Raw genomic sequence first — 27,405 nt, 5'->3', positions numbered from 1 at the left:
CGGGTTGAGAGCCAGTGTCCACTAGGCTGATGTGGACATTTGAGTCATGATTGTGGAACTAGTTAAGGGGTTGATTATTTTAATGACATTTTTTTTTAAGTTTTTTGATGTAGACCATTTTTTTTTTAAAGTCTTTATTGAATTTGTTACAACATTTCTTCTGTTTTATGTTTTGGTCCCTTGGCCACGAGGCATGTGGGATCCTAGCTCCCCGACCAGGGACCGAACCCACACCCCCTTCATTGGAAGGCGAAGTCTTAACCACTGGACTGCCAGGGAAGTCCCATTTTAATGACATTTTTAACGGCACTAAATTAATTGTTCAATAGTTCCCCATCTTAGTTGTATTTTGCCTACATAAGTGTCAATCTAATGTTTTTCTCTATTTTTAAAAAATTCTAAAATTTTCAGTACTGTCGCTAGGTACTATGAACACACTTCCTGATTCCTCTCCAGAGATAAAGAACCTGGTTTCTCTGTTAAGAGAACTGTTTTATCCTGAATAAAATCATTCAACAGGTAACTTAAATTCTTATTCAGCCATATCATCAATGGCACATTGTATTTTTTTCAAACTTTGCTTTGAATCTACTACCCTTTGCATTATGCAGGAGACAAGCAGCTCTTTCTTTGTGAAGTGAACATTTTGGTAACCACCAGTGAATTTCAGACCTTATTTTATGCAATCAGTGCATTACTTAAAAGCAGCCAGGAACATCTGACTTCAGTGATGGAGTGCAAAGAAATTGGGTCAACCTTTTGCTAAGGCCAAATAGGAGCGCTGAACAAAATATTTTTATCAATCTGCTTCAAGGCATTGGAGACTTAAGGCAATGAAAAATCACCAGGCCATAATCCCACGAAAAGAGGGGAATCTAGAGAAGTTAACATGATTTTTTGGAGCTGCTTTTCCTTAGGAAGCTTTGCAAATTCTAGAAAAGGCAGCGAAAAGGCTGAGAGCTAAGCAACACTTTTTAAAGCTTCCAGAGTTGAGGAAGACAAAATTTGAAGTCTAAGTCCTGCCAAAGTAATGGTGGTGGGTAAATCCATGTTTTGGGTTGACATTCAGAGGGGAATAAGGGCAAACAGGGAGTAAATAGCCTGGTGCCCTCAGGAACTGCAGCCAGTTTGGAATTATCTCTAGTCCTGTAATTGTATTAAGGTGATTCGAGAATGCTTGTGCCCTCAGATGTCTGAAAGAATCAAACAAAAATCCTGAAAAGAATTATGCAAGAAAGGAAAATGATAAGCCAACTTCTCTTATGAACATAGATGTGAAAATCCTAAGTAAAATATTATCAAATTGAATCTATCAATACACAAAAAGTATATTGTACTTGTATATGACCAAATTGTTTATTTCCCAGGAATGTAAATTTATTTAGATATTTGAAAATCAATGTAATTCAGTACAGAATAAAGGGGAAAATATCTGATTATTTCAATAGATGCAGCCAAAATATTTGATGAAATTCAACCATGTTTCAAACTAGTAATAGATGGGAATCTCTTAAGTAGAATAAAAGCTACCTACATAAAAGAAAAAGCATATGTAGCACTTAATGAGGAAATATTGAAAACTCTCCCCTGAGATCAGGAAAAAAAATAATGCTTCCTATTACCACTGCTATCCAACATTTTACTAAGTTCCTAGTCAGTCCTAGTCATAAAAAAGAAATAAAACATTAGGAAGGGAGGAACAACTGCCATTCACAGAGCACATGTTTGCATTCATAGAAAAATCCCAAAGAATCTTTAGACAAACTATTACAATTAATAAATGAATTTACCAAGGTCGTTGAATAAATGCTCAATATACAAAAAATAAATTGTATTTTTAAATACTATCTCAAAAACTAAATAATGAAAATTTGAACATACTTAGGAATATAGCTAACAAAAGATAAGCAAGAATGAAGCATAGAGAGATAAGAGGGCAAAAAATACAAAGGAGAAGGTAAAATACATAGAGGATATAGAGAAAAGGCCTAGGATATGAGTAGTTGTAGTCCCAGAGAGGATGTGGCAGAATTAATAATTAAAGACACAATGGCTAAGAAATTTACCACACTGATGAAAAACATCAAGGCACAGATCAAGAAGTCCTACAAACTACCAAGAGGTTGAATAAAAGAAAACCACACCTATGCACATCACAGTTAAACCGCTGAAAACAAATGACAAGTAGAAAAATCTTAAAAGTAGCCAGGGGTGGGGAGGAGGGAAGACATATTACCCTCAAATTACAATTAGACTGCAGGCTGACTTTGTATGAGAAATAATGGGATCCAGAAGAAAATGGAGAAATATACATGAAGTATATTGAAAGAAAATAACTGAAAGAAAATAACTGCCAGCCTAAAACTCTATTTTCATCCTTAAAGAATGCAAGTGAAATGACATTTTCAGATGAACAAAAACTTAGAGGATTCATCATCAGCATACCTTTTCTTAAGAAAATACCGAGGGATATTTTTTAGGCAGAATGAAAATGTTCGCAGATGGAAGGTGGGAGAAGCAGGAAGAAAGGAAGAGCAATAGAAAGGAATGTTTATGAATAAATCTGAATGAATATTGGCTGTGTAAAACAATAATAAAAATGTCTTATAGACCTATGTCAGGAGGCAGGTAAATGGAGTTAAAGTATTCTAGAGTCCTTGCGTTGTCCAAGAGAAGGGGAAGAGTACTGATAAACATTATATTCTAGTAAATCAAGAATGCATGTTGTAATCTCACAGGTAGCCATTAAAAAGAATAGTAAAAGGGCTTATAATTTTGAGGTTAATAGTAGGAAAAAATGGAATAACATACACTGGGTCAATCCAAACAAGTTAAGAAAATCAAGAATGAGGAAGATAAAGCAGGTGCAGTAGAGAACACTAGAACAGTAGAGAATAGAGAACACAGTGTAAGATGACAGTTTTAAACCAAATACATCCAAAATTATATTAAATGTAAATAGACTAAATGATCAAATTTTAAAAAATTAATAAAATTTTATATGACTAGATTAAAAATATTATATAAGGTTCATAAAAGATACACCTAAATCATAAGGATGCAGAAAAGTTGAAATACAAAGACTAACCAAAAGAAAGCTAAGGTGTAATATCCATCTTTCATCTAGATTAATATCAGATAAAATATTTTTAATTAAAAAAGCTTTTGAAATAAAGGAGATGATTAATAAAATAAAGGGTTTACTCACCAGAAACATATAATAAAGCTAACTTGTATATGGCTAAGAATACAGCCTCAAAGTAAGTAAAGCAAAATTTGACAGAAATGTAAGAAGAAATAGACACATTCACATTCATGGTGGGAAATTTTCACACAACATTTTTAGTTATTGATAAATATATAGACAAAAATCAATAAGGACATAAAGGATTTAACAACATAATTAGCAAACCACCTATAGACATACATAGTGTATTGTACTCAGCAATGCCAGAATGTACATTATTTCAAAAAATGCACAGCATATTTACAAAATTTGACTATATGCTGGGATCTGAAGCAAATCTCAACAATTTTCAAAAGATTCAAATTAAACAGCATATCTTCTAAGTCTACCATGGAATTAAGTTAGAAATCAATTATAAAGAGATTTTTATAAAATTGCCATATATTTGGAAATTAATCAATATACTTCTAAATAACTCATGGGTCATGGAAGAAATCATATTAGAAATTAGAAAATATTTTGAACAGAATAATTAAATTATTACATATTAGAATCTGTGGTATACAGCTAAAACTATGCTTAAAGGAAATTTGTAGCTTTAAATGCAATGGGGATGTCTGAAAACCAATGAGCTAACCATTTTTCTCAAGAAGCTAGAAAAGAATATCAAATTAAAGTAAAAGGAAGGAAAGAATAAAAATAAGAACAGAAATTAATGAAATAGAAAGCAAATGTAAAATACAGAAAATCAATAAGCCAAAAATTGCTTCTTTGTAGAAACTAATACAACTGATAACTGCCTGCTGAGACAGATTAAGAAAGTGAAGTCAAAAATAATCAATTTCAGGAGTGAAAAAGGAAACATCATTATAATCATAACTTACAGACATTAAATATATGAGAATATAATGAACTTTATGCAAATATATTTTAAAATTCAGGTAAAATTTACAAATTCCATGGAAAAGAGAATAAATTTGATACAAGAAATAGAATAGTTCTGCAGATATTGAAAATGTTAAATTTGTTATTTAAAATCTCCCATAAGGAAAACTTTGGGCCTTGATGGCCTTAGTAGTGAATTCTACCAATCATTTAAGAAAGGAATACCATCAATATCACATACACTCTTTTAGAGAATAGGACAAAAGAGAACACACCCAACATGATTTATGAGACCAGCATAACCTTGATACCCAAACCTGACAACGACACTATGAGAAAGGAAAATTACAGGCCAGTCTCCTTCTTGGACAAAGGCAAATGGACTAATGGAATATAGAAACATTACCTGTGATATACATAGCTGATAAAGGGATTGATATGTAGAATATATTGAGATTGCTTACACATCAATAAGAAAAAGACAATCCATTATGGGCAATAGATTTAAATGGGTATTTATTTCACAAAAGAGAGTATTCAAATGACCAATAAAAATATGAGAAGATGCTTGCAACATCACTAATAATCAGGGAAATGCAAATTAAAATCATGAGATGCCACTACATATCTACCAGAATGGCTAGTCAAAAAGACTGATATTACCAAGTTGTAGCGAGAATGTGGAACAAAGGAAGCTGTCAAACACTGCTAGGGAAAGTGTAAATTGGTGCAATCATTTCCTTTGGCATTGTGTAATAAAATTGAGCATACACTATCCTGTGCCTGAGCAATTCTATTCCTGGGTAAATCCCCAACAGGTATGCTTGCATATGTGTGGCAAGAGTATCACATACAAGAATGTTCTCAGCAGCATTATTCCTAATAGTCCAAAACTGAAAGCAGCCCAGCTGTTCAATAGGAGAAAAGAAAAATTAATTCCTGCAGGAGAATCCTCTATAACAGGGGCCAGGGAACTTGGGCTGGTAAAAGAACAAGTCTGAAAGTGGTTCATCCTCTGGTGTAGGCAAGTTTGGGTGGGGAGAAACTGCATCAGTATGGAAAGGATAGATTAATTTACATCAGCAACTGTCTTCTCTTCATGAAAGCCTATCTTTAAGAAGTGCCATCTGGACTTCCCTGGTGACACAGTGGTTAAGAATCTGCCTGCCAATGCAGGGGACACGGGTTCGAGCCCTGGTCTGGGAAGATCCCACATGCCACGGAGCAACCAATCCCGTGCGCCATAACTACTGAGCCCACGTGTCACAACTACTGAAGCCTGCGTGCCTAGAGCCTGTGCTCCGCAACAAGTGAAGCCACCGCAATGAAAAGCCCACGCACCGCAGTGAAGAGTAGCCCCCGCTCACCGCAACTAGAGAAAGCCCGCACACAGCAACGAAGACCCAGTGCAGCCAAAAATAAATAAATTAAGAAAGAAAAAAGATAAAAGAAATTCCATCTACTGAAAAACTCCCTAAAGGCACGTTATCCTCTCCATTTGACCTACCTCAAATTCTAGTCTTCATCGTGCGGGACCACCAGAAATCTTTATTCTTGTACACAGTTTAGCTCCTGAAAGAATTTCCTTTTCCAAGTTGCACTTAGTGCCCTTCTCTCTCCAGGTCAGGCCTATGACCTGGATGTAGGAGAAGCAGACATTGTCCTGGTGCAGGAAAAACAGAGCTGGTGGGAGAAGAGTCCTTAAAGACACACAGGGCTAGGTTAGAATTCCTGCTCCACCTCTTACCAAATTGTAAGGATGAGCAAATCCTCACTCATAAAATGGGGAAAAGAATCCATACAACATACAGTTAAATGAGAATTAATGAGGTAATGTCTATAAAATGTCACGCACAGAAAGATGCTCAAATGGTAGCTATTAGTATTTTTTGTTGACAGAGTTCTACTAACTTTCATTTTAAAATATGTGGTTTGACCTTGACTCAGACCTTGTCCTCCCTCCCCACTGGCTACATTAAGAAGCTCAAGAATGAATGAGTTAAGTTGTTCAAACCAAGCACTACTGGACCAGAGAAGATGGGCTTATCCCCCACCTGAGCTGGTCAGGGAAGGCATTTGTGTGCCATCTGAGTGCAGGCTGATTTCCATGGACAGCAGCCGGAGGGGGAAGGGAGGAAAGAGGCAAAGGGAATGAGATAAGCCTTGGGACTCTCTTCCGAAAGCTGCAATGTGAATGTTCATAGCCTTCCTGTACCTTGCTAGCTGGAGGGGGATTTCTGCTTTTTTTCTCCATCCTCTTTAAAAGCTCTTCTGTCTGTGCCAGCTAGTTCCTAGATGTCTGTGTTGTAGAATCAGGCAATGTGCACAGTAACACAAACCGGACTCTGGGAAAGGCAGAAGAATAGGGGCAGACAGAAAATAACAGTGAAAGGAGACAGCAGGCTGGGTGTTGAGGAAAGTTTTATTTGGAGTTGAGAATTGGAGAAAGGAAGGAATTTTGGGGAAGCAACTGATGGTGATTTCAGAGAACATTGTAAGTGGCAGAGGTAATCAGATAACCACACATGGCAAATCCAAGATTTGACCAGTTGTGCGTCCTTCACCACCATCCATTTTAGAACTAAATTTCATCATCCCCAAATGAAACCCCACTCTTTCTAGCCAGCAGCCCCAATCCCTCTATCCTCCCCAGCCCAAGGTAACCACTAATCTACTGTCTCTATAGATTTGCCTATTTTAGATATTTTATATGAGTGGAGTTATACAATATGTAGTCCTTTGTGACTGGCATATTTCATTGAGCATAGTACTTTCAAGGCTTATCCATATTGTGGCATCTATCAGCACTTCATATCTTTGTTGCCAAATAATATTACACTGTTTGTCTATATCACATTTTATTTATTCATTCATCAGTTGGTAGACATTTGTTTTCACCTTCGATTGTTTTCACTTCAGCTATTTTAAATACTGGTGTGAACATTCATGTACAAGTTAGTGTGGGCGTATGTTTCCATTTCTCTTGGGTATGTAAATAGGAATGGGAATGCTAGGTCATATGGTAACTGTATGTTTAACCATTTTAGGAACTGCCAGAGTTTTCTAAAGTGGCTGCATGATTTTATATTCCTACCAGCAATGTATGAGGCTTTCAATTTCTCCACATCCTCACCATCACTCGTTATTATCTTTTTTTTTTTTTAATTATAGCCATCCTACTGGGAGGGAAGGAACCTTATTTCATTAAGGTTTTCTCTGATGGCTAATTGCCTGAATCTCTACTCAATTAAGGTACTTAAGGTACTTTTTGATATAAAATTACTGAATTTGGAGTACAATTTTTAAGTTGATATATAGTGCCAAACTGCTTTTCATTAATTGTATCAATTTTACTCTGCCTGGAAGTATATAGGACACTTATTTCATAATATCTTCATCAAAATCAATATTATATTTAAAATCTTTGCCAATTTAGTAAAGTTGGAATGATTTATTTTAACCCTATTCCTAGTGATATTGGGTTTTTCCATACACATAATAATTATATATATAAATTCAGTCAGCTCATATTCTTTGTACATTTTCCTCTTGAGTCTTAGTTTTTATTTTGAAAATTGTTCTTAAAATCGCTAAAATTCCTCTTGAATAGTTTATGCTAGATAAGAAACGTTTGAGTAAATTATAAATATAAAATATTTTGAGAAATATTAATATTTTAGGGTCCTGGCAATAATTAACCAGAATAACCATTCTGAAGTCTTAAAAGGGGTTTAGAAAATTTAAAAAGTCTATATTTGGTTATTTACATAATGCAAAAATTAGACAAATGGAAACTAAATGAGAGAGAATGCTTTGATTAGATGAGACATTAAAAACCAAATAGAAACCTCAATTAAATAGAGTCAGAAGACCAGAAGGGGGCGCTCTCACACCCTGCAACAATAGCAGAGCCCAATAGGAAGAAGGCTCTTCTTCCTTCCTGACAACTCAGCCAATGAAAAGCCATTTGCCCCTTGTTTATTGTAGTCCTTCCAACTTCCTTTTCCCCTTTAGAAAAGAGTTCTCTCCATTTCCGCTGGAGACTTGAACGTCCCTACCATGGTTGCAGACTCCAGATTGCAATTCTCTGCTGATCCCAAATAAACCCATTTTTTTTTGCTGGAGAAATAACTGGCAGTCTATTTGTTTTAGGTCAACAGACATATCAATGCTTCTCCTTGAATCTAATTGAAAATTTGATGATAGTGTATATTCAGTGAAATGAAGGAAGTTAGAAGAGGTAATTATTTGGAGGTTGATCCATTCATTTAGCTTCTTAGGCACTTTAATTGCATTCATGGAAATAGTTGAAACTTTTTTTTATATTTTCCAGTGTAGATCTCTCAGTGTGTACTTGTGTTTAAAAGAATCACATAATAAAATTTAGGTCTGAGTGCTCTATCATTTTTTGACTAGCAAAATTCTTAAACAGAAGTTGCTGAAGTGTAAGGTGTACCTTTACTAATAGGATTTTCAGGAGGCAGAGTGTGAGGGGTGAGCTGGTGAATACTGAATCACCAGCCCCATCTCTCCCCATGATTGTTTAATGCTTAAAGGTCAGAATTGCTCATAAGATAAATGGGTTACAAACATCTCCAGTTTTTCTTTAGGAAGATCTGTGAGCCCAAAAGGGCTATCCAAAACTACAGAGTAGTTCTGGATTTACAGTCTTCTGAATTTAAGTTCTGTTTTTTGAGACCAGATGAGTATCTCCTACTACTCAGAGTTGTTTTTTTTACATGGCTAGAGCCAGAGACACATACTAATGTGGGATGGATGATGAACCCTATGTTCTTTTCATTAAACTATGTCTTTAAATTGTTGGATATCAATCCAAGAAATATGAGGAAACTATTATGTTTAAATGTACCAGATATGGAATGAGGAAGAAGTGTCCCAGAAAATATCCTAAGTTAGCATATCTAAACATCATTGGTTTGGGGATACACACTGTGTGAAGGGAGTAATTTATCCCTCTGTGACTTTTGCTCTGCCAGTGGCATTAAATAAGGAAATCTGCCATGTTCCTGTGTTCCTGGTGTCAGGGAGGTGACTTAATGCTGAGGAATGTGAAGTGTTCTCAACAGGAGTCCTGAGTCGGGGCCCTGTTATGGGTTCAGCTGTGTCCCCCAAAGATCTGTGGAAGTCCTCACCCCCCGTACCTCAGAATGTGACTTTATTTGGAAATAGGTTCATTGCAGATACAATTAGCTAAATTAAGATGAGGTCATACTGGAATAGAATGGGCCCTTCGTCCAATATGACAGGTGTCTTTATAAGAGTAAAACTGAGACACAGGTACACACAGACTGTAGACCACCATGGGAAGACAGAGGTGAGGATTGGAGTGATGCATCTAGAAACCAAGGAACCTCAGAGATTCCTGGCCATCAGGAGAAGCTGGGCAAGATGCATGGAACAGAGTCTCTGCCACAGCCCTCAGAAGGAACCAGCCCTGGTGACACCTTGAATTTAGATTTCTACCTTACAGAACTGAGAGAATGATTTTCGGTTGTTTCAAGTCACCTAGTTTATGGTAATTTGTTACAGCAGCCCTAGCAAACTTATACAGGCTCCAAATTGCTAGTTCAACTGCTTAATAAGTTTGTATCAATTTCTTGTAGAACAGAAATAAGAATACCTGCCCATCGTGAAGACCCAATGGGCTTCTGTAAGGGGAAGGTTTTATGTTTGGCTGCCTGAGCCTCTGGCCTTAGGCAACTTCCTAAGACTTCTACCCTCTTCTCTCAGCACTACCAATGCAGTTTGGAGACCAGTAGCTCTTAAACTTGGGTTTGCATCAGAATCACCTGGAGGGCTTGTTAAATCACAGATTGCATGGCTCCACCCCAGAGTTGTTCATCCAGCAGGTCAGCGGCGGGGCTCGATAATTTGTTAATGTAACAAGGTCCCAGGTGCTGCTGCTGCTGCTGGTCTGGGGAGCACATTTCAAGTACTATGGGATTAGATGCTTGGGGAAGATTTATGGGGGAAAAGTGACAAAGTCAGCCTTAGAGGGAGTCCTGAAAGGGTGGGGGCTTGGCATCATGTGCAGATAGACCTTAAATCATATTATCCTGAATGGACTCTCAACAATCCTGTCCTTCCCCCATGCTGTAGCAAATGAGTCTTGTAGTATTTTATGGGTTACAGGTTCTTGTCCCGTCTTCATTCTGAATTTGGATTTTTTTTTTTTCTTGTACGTCTGGGTTTGGGCTTGAATGTCTACCTATTGTTCCATCTTGAGCTTCCCTGAGCGATGAGATTTGAGATCTGATGGAAAGTTAACTTCAGGATCTATGTCTCACCTGCACCAGGAAGCCTTTTCACCATAACTCTGCCCTTCCTTGGGCTCATAACACATTTTTCATATTACCTGTTAGGTGCTTAATCTTACATTCACCAGTGGATCAGTTTTCATATGGTGGTCACCCAGTGAGCTTCTTGTTCATTGGTGGGGCCCCATATCACGTTTAGCTAGGCTTAGGAAACTAGGCCATCCTTGTTCCTCAGAAACACTTTAGATTTCTTCTGTCTTACTAAATTTCCCAGAACTTCTCTACCCATTCTCCCAGAACTTCTCTACCCATTCACTCATTCATTCATTCATGAAATGCCCTATGGAGCACCTCCTTTATTCCTTATGGAAATGTGTAGAATAATGGGGGAAAGGAGGAGACAGATATCAAAAAATCACATGAATACATGCAAAATTACAGCTGTGCCAGGTACATCAAAGGACAACAGTACTTAGTTCTAATACTGGTGAAATTTGGCCCTGCTGGGGAGGTCAGGGAAGACTTTGAATTGATATCTGAAGGACACGCTGGAATTAGCCAGTTGTAAAGCAGAAAACAACCATTCCAGGCAGGGAGAGGGGTGCCTGCAAAGGCCTGGTCAGAGGAGGGAGTGCACGGGGACTGATCTTTGAGCGTGGAGAGGAAGGGCCTCAAGGGACATGAGCCGTGCTGGATGCCCAAAGCTGGAGAAGTGGGGGACAGGCCAGATGGTGGAAGGCCCCTGATGCCACGTGTTCACAGTCCAAGCAGGTGTGGGCCGTCGGGCATCTCCCTTGACTCCATCGATTACTCTCCTGCCACATTGTTCCTGGCTTCATCCCTCCACACGCCTTAGCACTGTTCCGTCTCAGGGAAGAGGCAGTCCTCGACCTTCACCAGCTGACCTCTCCATTTGGCCTTTCTTCCCTTTCCTCCTGCAGCCTCCAGTGACTGGGCTCAGGGAGCCTTTATTTCTCCACTGTGACTCTCATCTGCCATTTAAACTGGCTCCTTTCCTTTATTAGTTAACTGGTCCAGATCACCCCAGCGTAAGGGAAAAAAAGGCTTCCCTCTCTGTTATATGTGCCATTGGTCTTACGCTTGCAGGCTGAAATGGGCTTCCCTTCCTCCCGTCCTACACCTTCAAAATTAAGGACATCTTAAGAATTGCTGTCAAAAGTTCTCCCCATTCAATTCAACTCTATTCACAGGAAGCTAAAAACTTTTCACGACCTTTGTTCTAAGGAACTCCCTACTTGGCAAATTTCCTGTGACTGGACCTTGAGAGAAAACTGGTATTCTTGAGAGGGTGATGTATTCATGTAAACTTAAATGTTTGAAAGGCTGTTTTAAAATAGCTTTATATTTGATTCTTTGTCACTGAAGAAAGCTTTATATGTGTGGGCCAGAGAAAATACAAGCTGTGCACATTAAATAAAATCATCAATAATTTTTCAAAGGACAAAAAATTAGTCCCCCAAAATAAAAGATAAATCACTTATGTATAAATTGTCTATTAAAAGCATAAAGTAGGGACTTCCCTGGTGGCGCAGTGGTTAAAAATCTGCCTGCCAATGCAGGGGACACGGGTTCGAGCCCTGGCCTGGGAAGATCCCACATGCCGCGGAGCAACTAAGCCCGTGCGCCACAACTACTGAGCCTGCACTCTAGAGCCTGTGAGCCACAACTACTGAGCCCACATGTCACAACTACTGAAGCCGCGTGCCTAGAGCCCTGCTCTGCAACAAGAGAAGCCACCGCAATGAGAAGCCCGCGCACCGCACGCAGTGAAGAGTAGCCCCCACTCGCCGCAACTAGAGAAAGCCCGCGCGCAGCAACGAAGACCCAACGCGACCAAAACTAAATAAACTTATTAAATTTATTAAAAACATTTAAAAATAAAAACATAAAGTAGAATATATTATTTTTTTTAGTATATAAAGCTGATGTTGATAGAAAGAATATTGGTAGGTTGTACTCTGAGTTCTTAGTATTGTTGACAGGTTTTTGCTGAACAAAAGTATCTCTTTTTTCTCACCTGGACTTTTCTATAATCAAGAGAATGCAGCCTTGAGATGACAGGGTGGAATGCACACTGTACTAAGGAATAACTTTTCTCTGCATGGCTAACTGGCTACTAAAATAGCAATAGAACTTGGCCTCTTTAACACCAGACTTTATCGGGCTGACTAGCCAGAGCTTATGTTCAGGGTTAACAACATGCCTTCAGAATCTCTAATGATAATATCCATCCAGGAATAGAATAAATAAGCCAATGGTAATAATGCCCTAACAATTTACACTTAATTAAGGTTGCTCTCATTCCAGGAGTGGGCACTGCTGTCTCTGAGTCCAGTTGCTTAGCATTTAGTTACCAGCATTCAGCTGCCAATTCCCAGGGGCTTGAGAGATTCAGACCCTGGCAGCCTGACACATACTAATCAAATAAACAAAAGATCTGATTTGTAAATCAGAATGTCACTGTCTTAGAGGGAGAATTGCCACTTGCTAAAGGACTATATTTCTTGTTACTCAATCTGTCCACCCTTGTCTGAGAAGGAAGCTAATGCAGTGCTTAGCAGGGGACCATAATTGTGTAAATTGCTGTATTTGCGTTGCTAGATCCGAACTAGAAAAGGAACAGAGATTAGAATATTATTGCAGGGGTTGGATGGGAGAGGGGATATATCATTTGGAATTTGTTGATTGCAAATAACAGAAAGCAATATTGGGTGACTGAATAAAGGGGAGTTTATGGGAGGGTCATTGAGGATTCTCAAAATTACAGGAACCTGGAGATTCAGGCTTGGATACAGCAAAGGAGCAGCAATTAAGACCACTGAACAGTCTGTCTGCTCAGCTGGAGAGAAGCAAGCTAGTTCCCGTCTTTCTGGACCTCTGCTGGATTTAGCTTTAAAAATTTCATCAAGCTTTTAAAATTGCAATTAGACCATATCTAGTGTTTATATTATCTACTAAGAGTTGTAAAAGTAAAGACCCTACACTCAAAGAGTTAAGAATCCAATACTACATATCAATACGTAAAACACGTTAGACCAAGTTCATGGCAGAGGTGCCAAATCAGGGCTTTGTGGTTTGACAAATGAAGCAAGAATATGGGGTTAGAATGATGGGGAAAGACTTCCAAAGAAAGACACTGGAGATGGGCACTGGAGATGGCATGATTTTGCTAGGGAAGTTGGGAGCATTTCAAACTGAGATGTAAGTAACAAATACAGACCCAGATGTAAGAGCCTAATGTGAATCACATACTTGGTTAAGTTCCCTCCTCCTCCACCTGTGACTGGGTTTACAGGGTTTACTAAATGAAGAGAAAGGTTTTGCAGGGAGAGGCCCCTGTGCTTTGGAGGGAGGAGGGCTATGTGGGAGAGAAGGAAAGGTTGGAGGGGAGAGCAAGACCCACACATTTCACCTCCAGCAGACAAAAGTGTGCTTCTCTCAGTGTATCTGATGGAGAGTGGGTGGTAGGTGACAAACCTGGAAGCAAGGAAATGAAGGTGGTCTTTCCTTGATTTCCCCTCTCTAGGAAAGGGCTCATTAGCCCTGTTGATACTGGGTCAGGGTCCAATGCTAGTGGCAGCATCCAAAGGTACAAATTCTTATGTTAAGTGCCATCTACCCCAGAACAACCATCTGGGTCCTGCACAATCCATGCTTTAATACAAGGCTATTGGGTGAAGGCTGTTGAACATCAGACCCAATGTGGTAAGAATACAGCATCAGTGACAGTGATAAACAGTTCAATCATTCATTCATTCATTCCAATCTATATTTATTAACACTGACTGGAGTCTCTGCCCAAAATTGAGACTAGAGGCTGAAGTATAAAAAAGTAATGATAAGTCACTTCCTTTCCCTACTTCTGTGTTCTCTTCTGTCAAACAAGAAGCTGGAGTTTAATGCCTTTGCTTTGCTATGTCTCCTGTGCTTCATGAACTTACACGTAAAGGCAGGAGCAGTTTGCCCTGGCATGGGCCAGAGGAATGGCGTCAGGGGCTGAAGGGCAAAGGATAAGAGGTACTGCTTGTCCTCTGCCTCCTTGGAATGAGGTACCCTCTAAAAGGTGCTAGGGATGTACCAGCTCTGTGCAAACTAGAGGTCTGGTATTTGCCAGAAGCTTTGGCATAATGCAAGGAGAAATAGTGCATGAATGATGTGATGGAATTATTGCTGACCATGAATTTCCTGCCCAATTAGTGAGATGAGGTTGTGTGGGGTTTCATCTAATTGGAACTTTCCTCAGCAGATCTAGGTTTATTTACCATTTTACATGATCTCAGGAGATGAGAGGGCAGCATGTTGAATTACAATAACCTTTCATTAAACAAAGTTCTTCCTCATTGACCTTTGATTCCCCTTTCCGCATTGTGCTTCTGTGTTTCTCCATAGAACCTCTGTCACAGCTTCTTTGCAACCGAAGAGGGTACTTGGGTTTGAATTTTTTTCAGTGTCTGGTGCATTTGTCCCTCTATATTCAAGTCACAATAAATGTCTGTAAGAAGAATTTTCTGAATTGCTAGACTGGAAACTCTTTGGGGTTCAATGTCTAGTCTATGTGCGTCTTGGTATTTCACCTTACCATCCGTCCCCCAAACCTCCTACCGATGCCTGCTAGAAGGAACTCAACGAATCTCTTTCAAAACATCTTAATCTATAGGTATAAATTGTGGCTTCCATAGAAATACTGGGTTTACATGAAATCCAGAGGATATCTGGGAGAGTTAACCATGGTTTCAAAAAGATTTAAAGTCCTTTCTCCCAAGGTAGTTCCTTTGAAGGATAAGCATTCTAAGTTGGTAGATGAAGAATGAGGGAAAGAGAGAGACTTGTTTTTGTTACATTTAGGGTTCAGTTAAGTATTCAAAGTTCTGAGGAGACTTTTCAGGGCCCCCTTTCACACCATTCACATTTAGAGGCCAGAGCTCATGCATCCCCACGCCCTTCCACTTTGTAGATTAATTGCTCTATCTCTTAGCAGCTTCAACCAAGGCCCATCCTTCTCTGAACATGTTCCATTGCTTAGATCAGGAAACAGGTAGGAAAAATTAACTATATAATACTTGTATTATACAAATAATGGGAAAATATTATAAAAATTGGGAGACTAGAGAAAAAACTTCATTCCTAATATCTTTACTCCAGTCCAGGGGTTTTCAAAGTCTGGTCCCGAGACCAGAACATCAGTATCACCTGGGACCTTGCTAGAAATGCACATTCTCGGGCCCCACCCAGTCCTAGTGAATCAGAAACTGGCATGTGTTCCAGCAATTTGTGCTTTAACAAGTCCTTCGGGGGATTCTGATGCACACTAAAGTTTGAGAATGGCTGTTCAGGCAAAACTATTATTAGTATTTTATGGCAGTCTTTTCATGAGTGCGTGAGTGTGTGTGTGTGTGTGTATGTGTGTGTGTGTGTATATGCAGGCTTTACCAAACTGTTGGAGTACAAAAGCAGCCATTGTAACACTAACCCGAAATCTAATCTCTCCAGCCTAGAGCCCCACCTAGCCCTGCAGTGAGTCCAAACTCCTTCAGAGTTTTCTAATATCAAGAATCTGGGAATCATCACGGTGGACCTTATAGATGTGAGTATATGTGCCCTAGGCAAACCACTCCATGGGACCTCAGTAACTTCACTTTACTGGTTTGTTCCTGGGCTCGGATGGATAAGTAGCCCTACTTATCTATCGGCAGGACTTTCATCTTTCCCTGTCTGATGTCCCTGTGAAACACAGATTGTCCCTTGCCCTGACATTCCTTTGGAATTTCCTATGGATCCCCAGAGCTAATTGTTCACTGTCTGTGGCTGGTAAGGAAAACACAGGGTAAGAGTTCAGCGTGTGGTCACTGCATGGCGCCACCCTTTCCTCTGACCCTCAGGCCTGGGGGCTTAGTCTGCGCACTGCTTCAGTGAGGCTGCAAAAAAGAGAACACACCTCCCCAAACTTCAGTGAGGCTTTTGTAAGAAAAAAACAGGCCACTTCATGGACATCTAATGACACAAAATAAAATACACGTGGGCCATGGCAGGAAATGGAAAATCTCCCCTCATCTTCTGAGAAATGGGAAAGCATTTTCTCTGTTGTGCATTAGTCAGGAGAGACTAGTTTAGCTACAGTAACAACCCCAGACTCAGTGAATTAAAAGTACTCAGGTTTATTTCTCACTCATGCTAAATGTCTTTCAACATTAACTGGGGACTTTACCCTGCTTCATCCTCACCCTGGATTCTGTTTGACAGACCACAGCGACCTAAAATACTGTTGGAGAGGGGAAAGGGCTTTGTAGCATCTCATTCCAACAGTTAAATTCTCTACCAAGAGGTGACAGTCACTTACCTTCCTAACCCACTAGTTAAAACTTGTCACAGTGCTCCACTTAACCACAAGGGGTTTGGCAGGTGCAACTCTACCATGTATGTGGAAGGTACCTGAACATCAGTCATGACTAGCACGCTGGAGATTTGCTCCTTTTGTCTGCTTCCCTTTGCAGCCTCAGTCAGGAGTCCATGGGCTCTTGTTGCTCTGTGATCCACCACTATCTGCTTGATTCTGCTGTTATGAGTTTCAACTCACATTATCAAGAACTGTGATGGGTAGATCAGCGGGGGGACAGGATTCCCTTGTACCCGCTGTTCACCCCGCGCCCAAGCAGCCTGGCTGGCAGGCTGGGAGTGGGGTCTGTGATTCCTCCCAGGCAGCAGGGTTTGTAGAGGTGATGCAAGGTATTCCTAGTACTCCCACTCTGCCATGCTGTTTCCTTCCGCATTCTTGGCAATGTCTCTCATCTTGGCTTCTGTCACTCTGGCTTCTTCTCCTTATAACTTTTGGTCCCCACATGGGGACCAAAAGTTCTTCTCTATGTGCTTCTCAGCCCTAGAAAAACAAGAGGAAGTGACTAATTACCAGAATACAGAAGCCGTCTAGTGCTGCGCTATTAACAATTCGTCTAGTTACAGCAGTTTCGCTTTAGCTCAGCCATATGTACTTCGTTGCATATGTAGTATTTGTACAATTTTGCGTCATGCTTTTTTACATTACATAATGCTTATTTTAGGTTGAAAATCCTAAATCCACTGTCATAAGTGAGTGCCAAGTTCATGTTTGGGCTTTTTCATAACTGTAAACAGAGGATTAAATGCTATTTACCTGACCAGCTTTAAAGTTTAAAATATTTTTCATCTTCTTTTTAAGTCATTGAATTGTGTCACATCGAACCCCCCCCCCCCAAACCCAGCATTGGTGGCTTTCCCTAACGTTATGTAGGCTTAAGGGATAGTGAAACCAGGACAGAGAACTGTTTCTGTGCCCAAGCTAGCACGGAGCAATAACTTATTCATTACCCGAGAGAGAATGCCACTCCTCCTTTCCAGGCTGCAAACAGGCCAGGCTCAAAGGGCAGGCGGGCTGGCTTAGGCAGCGCCTCTGCGGCTACCTGGAAGCCGAGCAAGTCACCTGAGTCGTGCCGGTGCCTGGGCTGCCAACCTGCAGCCACCGGGCCGCAGTCCGTGGGGGCACGAGGACACTCCCGGGGCGGGAGGACCCCCTTGGTCCTCTAAGCAGGCAGCCGGCCCGCGGGTGCGGCGGCGCCAGGTGCCGTTGCCCAGGTAGCGCGTGCCCCGGCACCTGCCGCTCCAACCCCGCGCCCGGGGCGGGGCTTCCCGCGTCCCCTTTAAGAGTGCGCATCGCTCGCCCCTGACGTCAGGGTGTCTCTCCGCACGAGCCCGCGTCCCGCGCCTCTCCGCGCCCCCGCGCCCACTGCCCCGGCGGCTGCACGACGAGCGGCGGCCCGGCCAGCGCGCCGCACCGCTCGGTCCTCCCGCCCGGTTCCGCCGCCGCCCGCTCCCCGCACCGCAGCAGTCCCGCGGGTCCTCCTGCGCCATGTCGGTGGCCGGGCTCAAGAAGCAGTTCCACAAAGCCACTCAGGTAAGGCGCGTGACAGGTGCGCCGCGGGGCGGTCCCGGGAGGAGGCGCTGAGGGCGCGCTGGACGCCGGCAGCGGGCAGGGAGCGTGGGGACCCCGGCCAGCACCGAGCCGGGCCCGGCCGCGCCCCGCATTGCTCGCCCAGCCCGCCGCGGCGGCGGCCCGGGCATCCCGGGGCTGGGAGCCCGCCTTCCGTCCCGCACCCCCGGCTCAGGGCGGCGCTGCGGGCATCCACGGGTCCCAGGCGTCCAGCCTAGTCGCTCCGAGTGTCGCCCCCGCATCGCCCAGCGCGGGCGCGACAGGGAGGGGGCCCCGGTGCAGCGCCGCCTCGGCGCGCAGGTGCCCGGGCGGCGCTGCGGGAGATTATGTAAAGTAGCCTTTTCCCTGGCGACCTTGCGGTGTCGGTGCGCCCGGCTGTCCCGGGATGTGCTGGCATGAGAGGTGGCCCGCTCTGGGGGTGGCTGCGGAGGTGCCCGCGGTCTGCGCTCTTCCCCTGTGGTCTCCGAATTCCGCCTTCCAAGGCGTCCGCAGGCTCCCTAGGAATGGGAGGATGGGGCTTCCTTCTGGGAAGCTCATGCGTTAACTTTTCCTTGGAGAACTCGGTCATGAAACTCCTTTGAGGCCAAGGCTTGACCGGCAGTCTGCATGCCTTTAAAAATTTCCCATGGGTTTTGCAGCGTTAACATTACCAAATCATCATGTATTTCAAAGTATTATTTTTAGTGAGCCTTTTACATCTTGGATGTGCCCATCTTTATGGGGTTAATAAGCTGTGATTATAATAAAACTTCTTTAATTCAGATTCTAATAATTTAAATCTTGCTGGGCTGGGTTGAAGAATTTTACATAGGGAAAAATAAGTGAATACTTATAATGTGACCTATTTCTTATATAATGAGTATGGTTACTTTTTTTTTTTTTTTTTTTTACCCTTCTGAAACAGTTCTAGTTTAAAATAAGAGGTCTTAAGCTAAGAACTTTATTGATTTCTTTAACTATTTCACCTAATTTAGCCTTAAATATTTTTTTCATAGATTTGCTCATAATTAATACCAAGCTTTCTCATAATTTCTCAGAAGTAGTGAGGTTTTTCCCAGGCTACCACAATAACAGTCCTATTATAAACCACCTCCAGAGAAGGTGAGGTTTATCTTTTACAGAATTTTGGTTAAGTTAGGGTGAGAGATGCAGCATGAAGTTCATCCTGTGTGCCCACGTGCCATCTCTATCACCACAGACCTGCCTTTATAGAATCGGTTACATTTGTCAACTTGGGAAATGGAGAAAAACTATTTCAGTAAAAATACCCATTAATGTATTTTGGCTTTTCACCTTGGATCTTTCTGAGACTTCTCTGCCAGAAGAAATGTTTGTAAGTATAAGTGCATTGTTGGTGTAATTTGGAAGGCCTCTAATAACTTTATATTTCACATTCCTTCAGGTTTACAGAAGCAGCATATGTGCTATCCAGAAATTGTCAGGCAGGATTTCTTTGATGTCACTAACCTTTTTTATTTCTGGTACTTGTCACATCTATAACGCATCACCACACCCCCAGCACCAAATTGACTAACACCACATCCTTTTTCCACTTTGATTCTGAAGACTTCCTTTGCAAACCTTGGTGTCCTACAAGGCAATTGGGAACCTTGGCTTTGGAGTGGGAAAGGCTAAGGATTGACCCATTTCTGCTGTCTATGACCTTGAGCAAGTTATTTAACTTTTGAATCTCTCCTTGCTAGAATGAGCATAATAACCATTTCTTAAAATTGATGTAAAGATAAATGAGTTTGTAGAACACACATTTAAAAGTGTTCAATAAATGGCATTAACATTAAAAATAATTTTTTTAGTATAAAATACTGTCCTTTATATTAGTAATAATGAGACATGAGGAAATTATAGAAGCTGGAATTTCTAGCTTTGCTACCTTAACAAAAAATTAATCAAACCACTCCATTTTAGCTAAATTGTGAAGTTACATGCAACTTTGAAGTTCAGAATAAAAACTTGAATTGTGGTATGAAAGAACTTCTTAGAGCCTTGGAGGAGGTCTGCTTGTGAAGAGATGAGATTAGTATTTATCACACTGAATCCAGATGCAGAATCACTATGTCATTTTCATTTTTTTACTGAAAAGCCTTTCATTTTAAAGGTGAAGTGACGCGCAATCCCTTATCCATAACTTAATGTAGCACAATCTTAGAAAGCCCAAGGCAAGTGTTATTCTCCCTGTGCATGTGTGGGCATTTTCAAGGGCGTGTAAAGCCAGCGCTAATGTTTGCATGTGACAAAGATATTAGGGGAAATAGCTATGTCCTACTTTTTAAGCCATTTCCCCCCATACAGTTCCATGAACTTGATCTTATCTACAGAGGAAACTTTAGACCTAGAATTACTCCTTTTTGAGAATGGATATGCTAGATTAGATACACTATGTTTTATAAGTGGAAGGCCCTGCTTCAGGAACATTCCTCTTGTCTCTGTGAAACTGAGTGTTTTGCTTATGTTTGCGAGGGGTGATATTTGTATTAATAAAGCAGTTTATTTTCAGTGTTTACCCACCGATTGGAAATCTCTGAATTAGATGTGTCACCACTGTTCTCTTGGTTTGGAAGTGATTATTTCTGCCTTGTTGCTGACAATTATTTTCAACATCTCTGCTCTTTGGAGGTTAAAAAATGCCTTTGCCAAATAAATTTTATTAAAGGGGAAAATCCTTTAAGCTTGAGAACATGTTAAAATAGGAAAAATTGATCTTTTTTTACTTGAATATAATTTATTACTTAATTGCTCATAAAGATATAACTTATCATGCAATTAGAATAAATAAGATACAGTTTTTTAAACTGTAAAATAGGGCAAGTGAGCATGCATTATTCTACTTTAGTGAGTTTCATGTATATTGAGATTTCATTTTAGCAAGAGTAATGCCATTTTTTTTCATTTGTTGGTTTAAACCAGCAGTAGATTAGGTAAAAATAGCTCTCCGGTTCCAGTTAACATGCTGTTCTTACAAAATCTATACTTTAAAAAAAAAACTTTATCAAGCATTTAATATGGACACACCTTGCTGTATAGTGAAAGGTTCTTCAGAGTATAACTTGTTAGGTCCCCGTATTAGTTTGGTAGAGTTGCAACAAAGTATCACAAACTGAGTGCCTTAAACAACATGAATTTATTGTCTCACACTTCTGGAGACAAGGTGTTGGTAGGGCTATGCTTCCGCTGAAGGTACTAGGATCTGTTCCAGGCCTCTTTCGTAGCTTCTCGTGGTTTGTTGGCAATCTTTGGCCTTTCCTGGTTTGTAGACACATCACCCCGATATCTGCCTTCATGTTCATATGGTGTTTTCCCTGTCTGTCTATGTCCAAATTTCCCCCTTTTGTATAGACACCAGGACAATAGGGCGGATTGGGGGCCCAACGTACTCGATGAGTATGGCCTCATCTTAAGTAATTATATCTCTGTGACCCTATTTCTAAATAAGGTCACATTCTGAGGTACTGGAGGATAGGACTTTGGCATATGAATTTGGAGTGGGGGCTAATCAGCCTATAACAATCCTTATTTTCCTAAAAGCAATCACCACAGTGTTCTTCTAAACATTGTGTTCGATTCAATGTAAAGGGACAACTCAGTCTGTAAATAATAACTTTTTATTGCATAAAATAAGAAATGCTTTCTTCTTTTCAATGAGTTTGGTTAGGCTATATACCTATTATAGACTATACCTTCTGATTTTTTTTAAGGATAAAACATATTTGGTTAGCCTGTGTTAATTATGATATAGTCTGGTATGTAATTATTGTCACACTCAGATTCTTCAACTGGAAACATTTAATTACATTGGTATTTTATGCTTTTTTGTTTTAACTAATTTCTTCATGCTTTCATCACATTTAAAATGCTGTGTTTTATATAGATGTTTTGCTCTGGAGAATGTTACATAAATCTGTTTACACATTTGTTGATTCGGTGAGACTTAAAACTGGTTAAGGTATTTAATTAAATATATAATTAGTTATGACTTTATCTGAGTGAGGTTCTCAGTTCCTTAATTGCCTGCTCTAAGCAGTAAAATCTCTGCTGCCTTCACAATCTTGAGTATGACTTATCTCTATCCCTGCACCCTCTGTCAGGTTCTTAGCCTGGGGTCCATAATAGACTGCAGAGGGCCTATTTATTTGCTAAAATTATGCCACATTTTATATGTGCATTTTTCTGTGGGAGAGTGTCCTTAGCCTATCACTAGATTTTTAAAGGAATTCCTAATCCCTACCTCTCTTCCCCACAAAGTAAAAATACATTATAAGAAATTGATCATGTCATCAGGAGAGAATGAGGTGGTTCTTATAATAGTGATCACTCCCTCCATACTTTTACTGGGCTTTAGAATGTCTGCTCAAAATGCAGCCTTCTCTGAATGAATTTTAGGGGCAATCAAATATTAAAAAACAAAAAGTTTCTAGAGGTGTCAGAATTGAATGGGATGTTTGTGATAATGTATATAATAACTTCCTGATACACTTGGCAAATGGACCTGTGGGGTGTTTAAACTGAAAGTGGTGACTGAGAATAATTTCCCTTGAGACTGAGATTTTTCTTGATTGAAGTTTTTGTTGTGGACACGGTTATATTTTTGCAAGGGCTCTTCCCTCACAGTGATTCTTTAATGCTTTAAATTGGGTTTATATGAATTTTGGTTTCAGTCTACTTGGAAAATTTGAAGTACCTCCCAAATTAATTAGAAGTACCCTTGAAAATGGTAAGGCTTTGGTTGGGGAAAATGGTGACTGTTTTGAGAAGAAATGTCATTGTGGAAGGAGGGCTTAACACTGGGATGCTTAAGCTGGCAGAGCAGATTCCATTCTGCTGAGCCTGGCTGCATAAGGGTGTCAGGAGCCCCGGGCTTTCTTTAGAGTGGGTGGTTTGAGGAAGTGAGCAAGAAGGGTAAGACCACAGGTGAGTGAATAATGAGGATTGTGTGAGTTGAAGAACAGCTCCAGGGTTTACAGTGGTGGGGCTTGCCTAGGGATGAGAAGTCCTTCAGAAGTTAGGGCCAGATGGGCAAGATTCTGGGGGTTAGGAAATTAAAGGATTCCCTTGGCTTTCCTTTTTCCCCCTTTCTGTTCTTTTAATCCTTTGTACCCTCGTTTGTGTTCTTTCATGTGATGACCAGTCGGGTGTGGCCACAAGTGGGGAACACAGAGGTTTAGGAAAACAAAGTTTATTATACTCACAGGCCCTAGAGAGACAGAGTCACTGCACACTGAGAGAGGTCACAGGGGAGGAGGGCCGAGAAAGTGGGCTCAACCAAGCAGGTGGGGAGCCAAGAGAGAGGGCGAAGACCCATGGACAAGCACCTTTATGGAAGGTCAGGGTGGAGTACGCAAGAAAAGGCATGAGGGAATTTCCTTGGTGCATGAGAATGTTACTAGGTCACGGTCAGGGGCAGGCAGAAAAAAAACCTTGTGGTGTGGCCCACCTTATCACACGGGTGCACTTAGTCACTGGGGTGGGGTGCTCACAGCTTGAGTGTGTGGGGATGTTGAAGGAGCAGGAAACAAAATATGAAGTTTTAAAGACTTTACAGTACAGGGTTTCTCTCTCTCTCGCTCTTTTTTTTGGTTTAGATTTTCTTTATTTCCCTGACCAATTTGGAGCCAAAATGTTTGAGTGATTTATATGGTCTATAATGGATAATAAAGACTGAGGAGAGAGAGCTGTGGATAGCTGTACCTATTAAAATGTCATGTTGTGAGACCCTGTCAAGTATTCTTGCAGACTATCAACGAAGTATTTTCAAATGATATTGAAACTTCAGCTGAGTCTGATGCTTCGGGAAATTACTATTTATGAAGATTTTACATTTAGTACAACTTCTAAATTCAGAATATGATGTTCTCCTTGCTTTGCTCTAACCTTTCTCCTCTAGCCCTGGGTCAAATCATACATGGTATATGACTGTGGAGAAGCTACCTGTCATTCTCTAGAACCACTCAGCTCCTAGGAGGTTTGCTCAGATTCTTTTCTAGCCTCTTCTGACTTGTGATATCTGAAAGAAACAGAAGTATCTTTCTTATAATTCAAACTGAATTTACAAATAGATCCTAATTGGAGCAGCTTAAGCAATATCTCAACATCAAGGTACAGTTCTTGTTAGGCACATACGGATGGTTTGCCTTTGCTTTTTAGTGTACAGGAAAGATCATCCACAGTGAACACTCCCACTTGGGAAGAGAAAGAATGGGAATCATGGCATTTATGGTCCGTAACAGTGATGCCGTCTGCTGAGTAAGGTGAAGTCCCCCACCCCTACAGTAGAGGAAGTTCCTTGGTTTTACCCTGTTTCTGCAATCAGGGAAGAACTCTTTTGTTCTTTCTTTTATTTGGCTGCGTCTAAAGGGAGTGACAAGGAGTGTGGCCTCTGGGAGCTGCAGAGCTTCTTTAGGTGGCTTCCTGTTTATTTAAATTTGGGGGTCACTTTACAGTCACAGGCTTTTAACTACTCATGGCTGATTTGACCAATAATATTTCTTCAGAAACTTAGAAGACTTTCTGATATGTTTTATTATTGTTGTTCCACTTGCCATTTACCACAGTGGAATCTTTTTGTTCCCCACTAGATCCGTTTGACCTTTTTTAGATCTCATTTTCAACCAGTACACTTGGTCTTGTTAATCTGAACTTTGCACGAAGTCCTAATGCTTTGGTTTAACCAAGGGGTCTTAAGGGATCTTTGTTGCTCAGACTTCTTTTCATTCTTATTTCCTGTTATTTGCTTCAGGGATCCAGGATGACTAGGGTTCCGCCATCTTTAACACATGGTTTTCAAGACTGCCAAAGGGAGAGAGTGTGTTGGATCAAGCATGGGAGATTTTCATGGGCCAGACCTGGAAGAGGAATGTGGTCGGCAGGACATTAAGACCTTCAGTGACCCTCCCTCTTGTATGGTCCCCTCCCCTTTGAGTGTGGGTCAGCCTGTCACTATGAAAAGATGTCCCTCCTGAGATTATTACTTTATATGGCAAAAGGGAGATTATATGGTTGGGATTAATCTAATCACATGAGCCCTTTAAAAGAAGAGCAATTTTTTCTGGCTGGTAGCAGAAGGGGAGGTCAGAGAGGACTGGACATGCTGTTGCTGTTCAAAGATGAAGGGGCCATGTGAGAAGGAGTGTACTTAACCTCTAGGAGCAGAGAGCAGCTCTTGGATGGCAGCCTGCAAGGAAACAGGGACCTTCTAAGGTCCACAGCTTTTAAGAACTGGATTTTGCCAACGATGTGAATGCAAGAGACTTCTTCCCCAGGGTCAGCAGATAGGAGCCCAGTCTAGGTGACACGCTGTGGCCTCGTGAGACTCTGAGCAGAGACCCAGGCAAGCTGGCTCAGGCTTATGACCTGTAGAACTCTGAGCAAAATAAATGGCTATTGTTTTAAGCTGCTAAGTTTGTGGTAATGCAACAACAGAAAACTAATAGAAGGAACAATCAGTTATGTTTAGGTTCAGTTCGCTGGAACTTGTAACCTGGCCAAGCCATGGAATACCTAAATGCAAGGGAAGAAGGGAGGAGGCTGGGAACTGTGGTCTGTCAAGTGTACCCAGAATGTAGAAGTGGGTGTTGGTAAAAATCTAGAAGCCTTTGCGATGCCTTGTGTCTATAACACATTCATTTGTATGGGCGCTTATGTGTGTATATGTATACACACACATATACATACAACGTAAACACACATAAAATTTAAGTCTCATTTGCTGTCAATCTTATTACATAAGGTTCAGTGTTACATATGCCTCTTTTAATACATGTTATATTTTGCAGTTTTTTCCCCATGGTTAGTTGTTTTGGTATTTTTCTCTGGTGAAACACAAGTTTCTTTTTGTAGTCCCTGATCAGTGTTAAACAGTGAAGCTGTAAATTACTTTCTGAGCCTCCTCTTAGCTTGGTAGGCTGCTTGTGCAGTGACAGCTTCATTAACCTTGGAATGGAGAGACTGTAGAACATTGAAGAGTTTTTTGAATTGTTAGTTTCCAACAAGGCACCAGGGATCCTTACCAGTGAGAGCGGAGTGGTTGACTGTTCATCCCACATCTGTTTCTGTGCTTGTGGAAGGCTGATGCCACCACAGGTACAGTGAAATGCCCTTAACTTGTATGGGCACGTTAGACAGCTACATGGTAATTTGAAGTTGTTCATAAAGTAGTTGTTGAGGGTTCCAGACGACTGTGGCACACGTTGTGTTATTTGTCAGTGATGTGTTAGCTTCATGTTCTTTGACATGATTCCTGGATCCAAAGCCCTGAGTGGTTTTCTAGGTGTAGCTGGTGGACAGTGCCAGACCTCTTTTGGAGAGGATGAGGTCTTGCACCCTGAGATGTCCTGTGAGGGCTTGGTGTCATTTGACAGCTTGGCCAGGGAGAGACTAGTCAGACAATGTTCTGTGTCTGAGCGAAGTAACCTAAAGGTGATGTATCCTGTAGGAATTGATTACAGAATGAGTACAGCTTTCACCCTTGTCATTCCCTGCATTTACTGCTCACTGAAGTGACCCTGGAGTGCTTCTTTATGTTGCATGAATGTTGGCCATGTTTATAGTATTCATTAAACTGCTTAAGTGGCTACTTCTGGGCAATAGGGACCTGCAAACCCAAACCCTTGGCCGTGGCTGTCCTCCATCATGTTTGTAGACTGACTGAGTGAAGTGCTTTCTGGAGATGTTCTCTTCATTACTGTTACCGAGATTTTACTCATGCAAGTTAATATCTTGTTATCCAGAGATTCTATTCTTCTTAACACTCAGCTTTTCACTTGAGTGCTGTCTCCTATTCCACTTTCTAATTAAGTTTAACAAACAAAATTGTTTTTCATTAAGCTCTTTTCTGACCATCTCATCCACTACCCTCTGTGTGACTTTGGTCCCTTTGAAGCTCGCAAATCCAAAATCTTTAGATTTTCCACTTTTTTTGCCCATTACCTTTACCTTAAACCCAATCCAGAATTTCCAAAGAGATACTTGTAATGCTCATCATCCATCTCTTCTCTAAATTTTTTTGATGTAGACATGGAAAACTCCTTTTTCTTAGCTCCAACAGAAGCTTGGAAAGCTTA

At 40.9% G+C, this 27,405-nt stretch overlaps 1 protein-coding gene across 1 annotated transcript in view; it reads left to right on the top strand.

Annotated features, from left to right (window-relative positions):
- The first annotated feature begins 17,883 nt into the window (after nucleotides 1–17,883).
- SH3GL2 (SH3 domain containing GRB2 like 2, endophilin A1) overlaps nucleotides 17,884–27,405 on the top strand; it is a 198,099-nt gene continuing 188,577 nt past the window's right edge. Inside the window, exon 1 of the mRNA XM_059924672.1 lies at nucleotides 17,884–18,295. Within this exon, the coding sequence (XP_059780655.1) occupies nucleotides 18,251–18,295 (45 nt within the window). The 5' untranslated portion in view covers nucleotides 17,884–18,250. The remainder of the gene's footprint in view (nucleotides 18,296–27,405) is intronic.

This window comes from Balaenoptera ricei, chromosome 6 (genome assembly GCF_028023285.1).
Source record: "Balaenoptera ricei isolate mBalRic1 chromosome 6, mBalRic1.hap2, whole genome shotgun sequence".
Classification (NCBI taxonomy): domain Eukaryota; kingdom Metazoa; phylum Chordata; class Mammalia; order Artiodactyla; family Balaenopteridae; genus Balaenoptera; species Balaenoptera ricei.
Note: the sequence above shows the minus strand (reverse complement) of the source record. Positions and strands in the feature narration are given on the sequence as shown.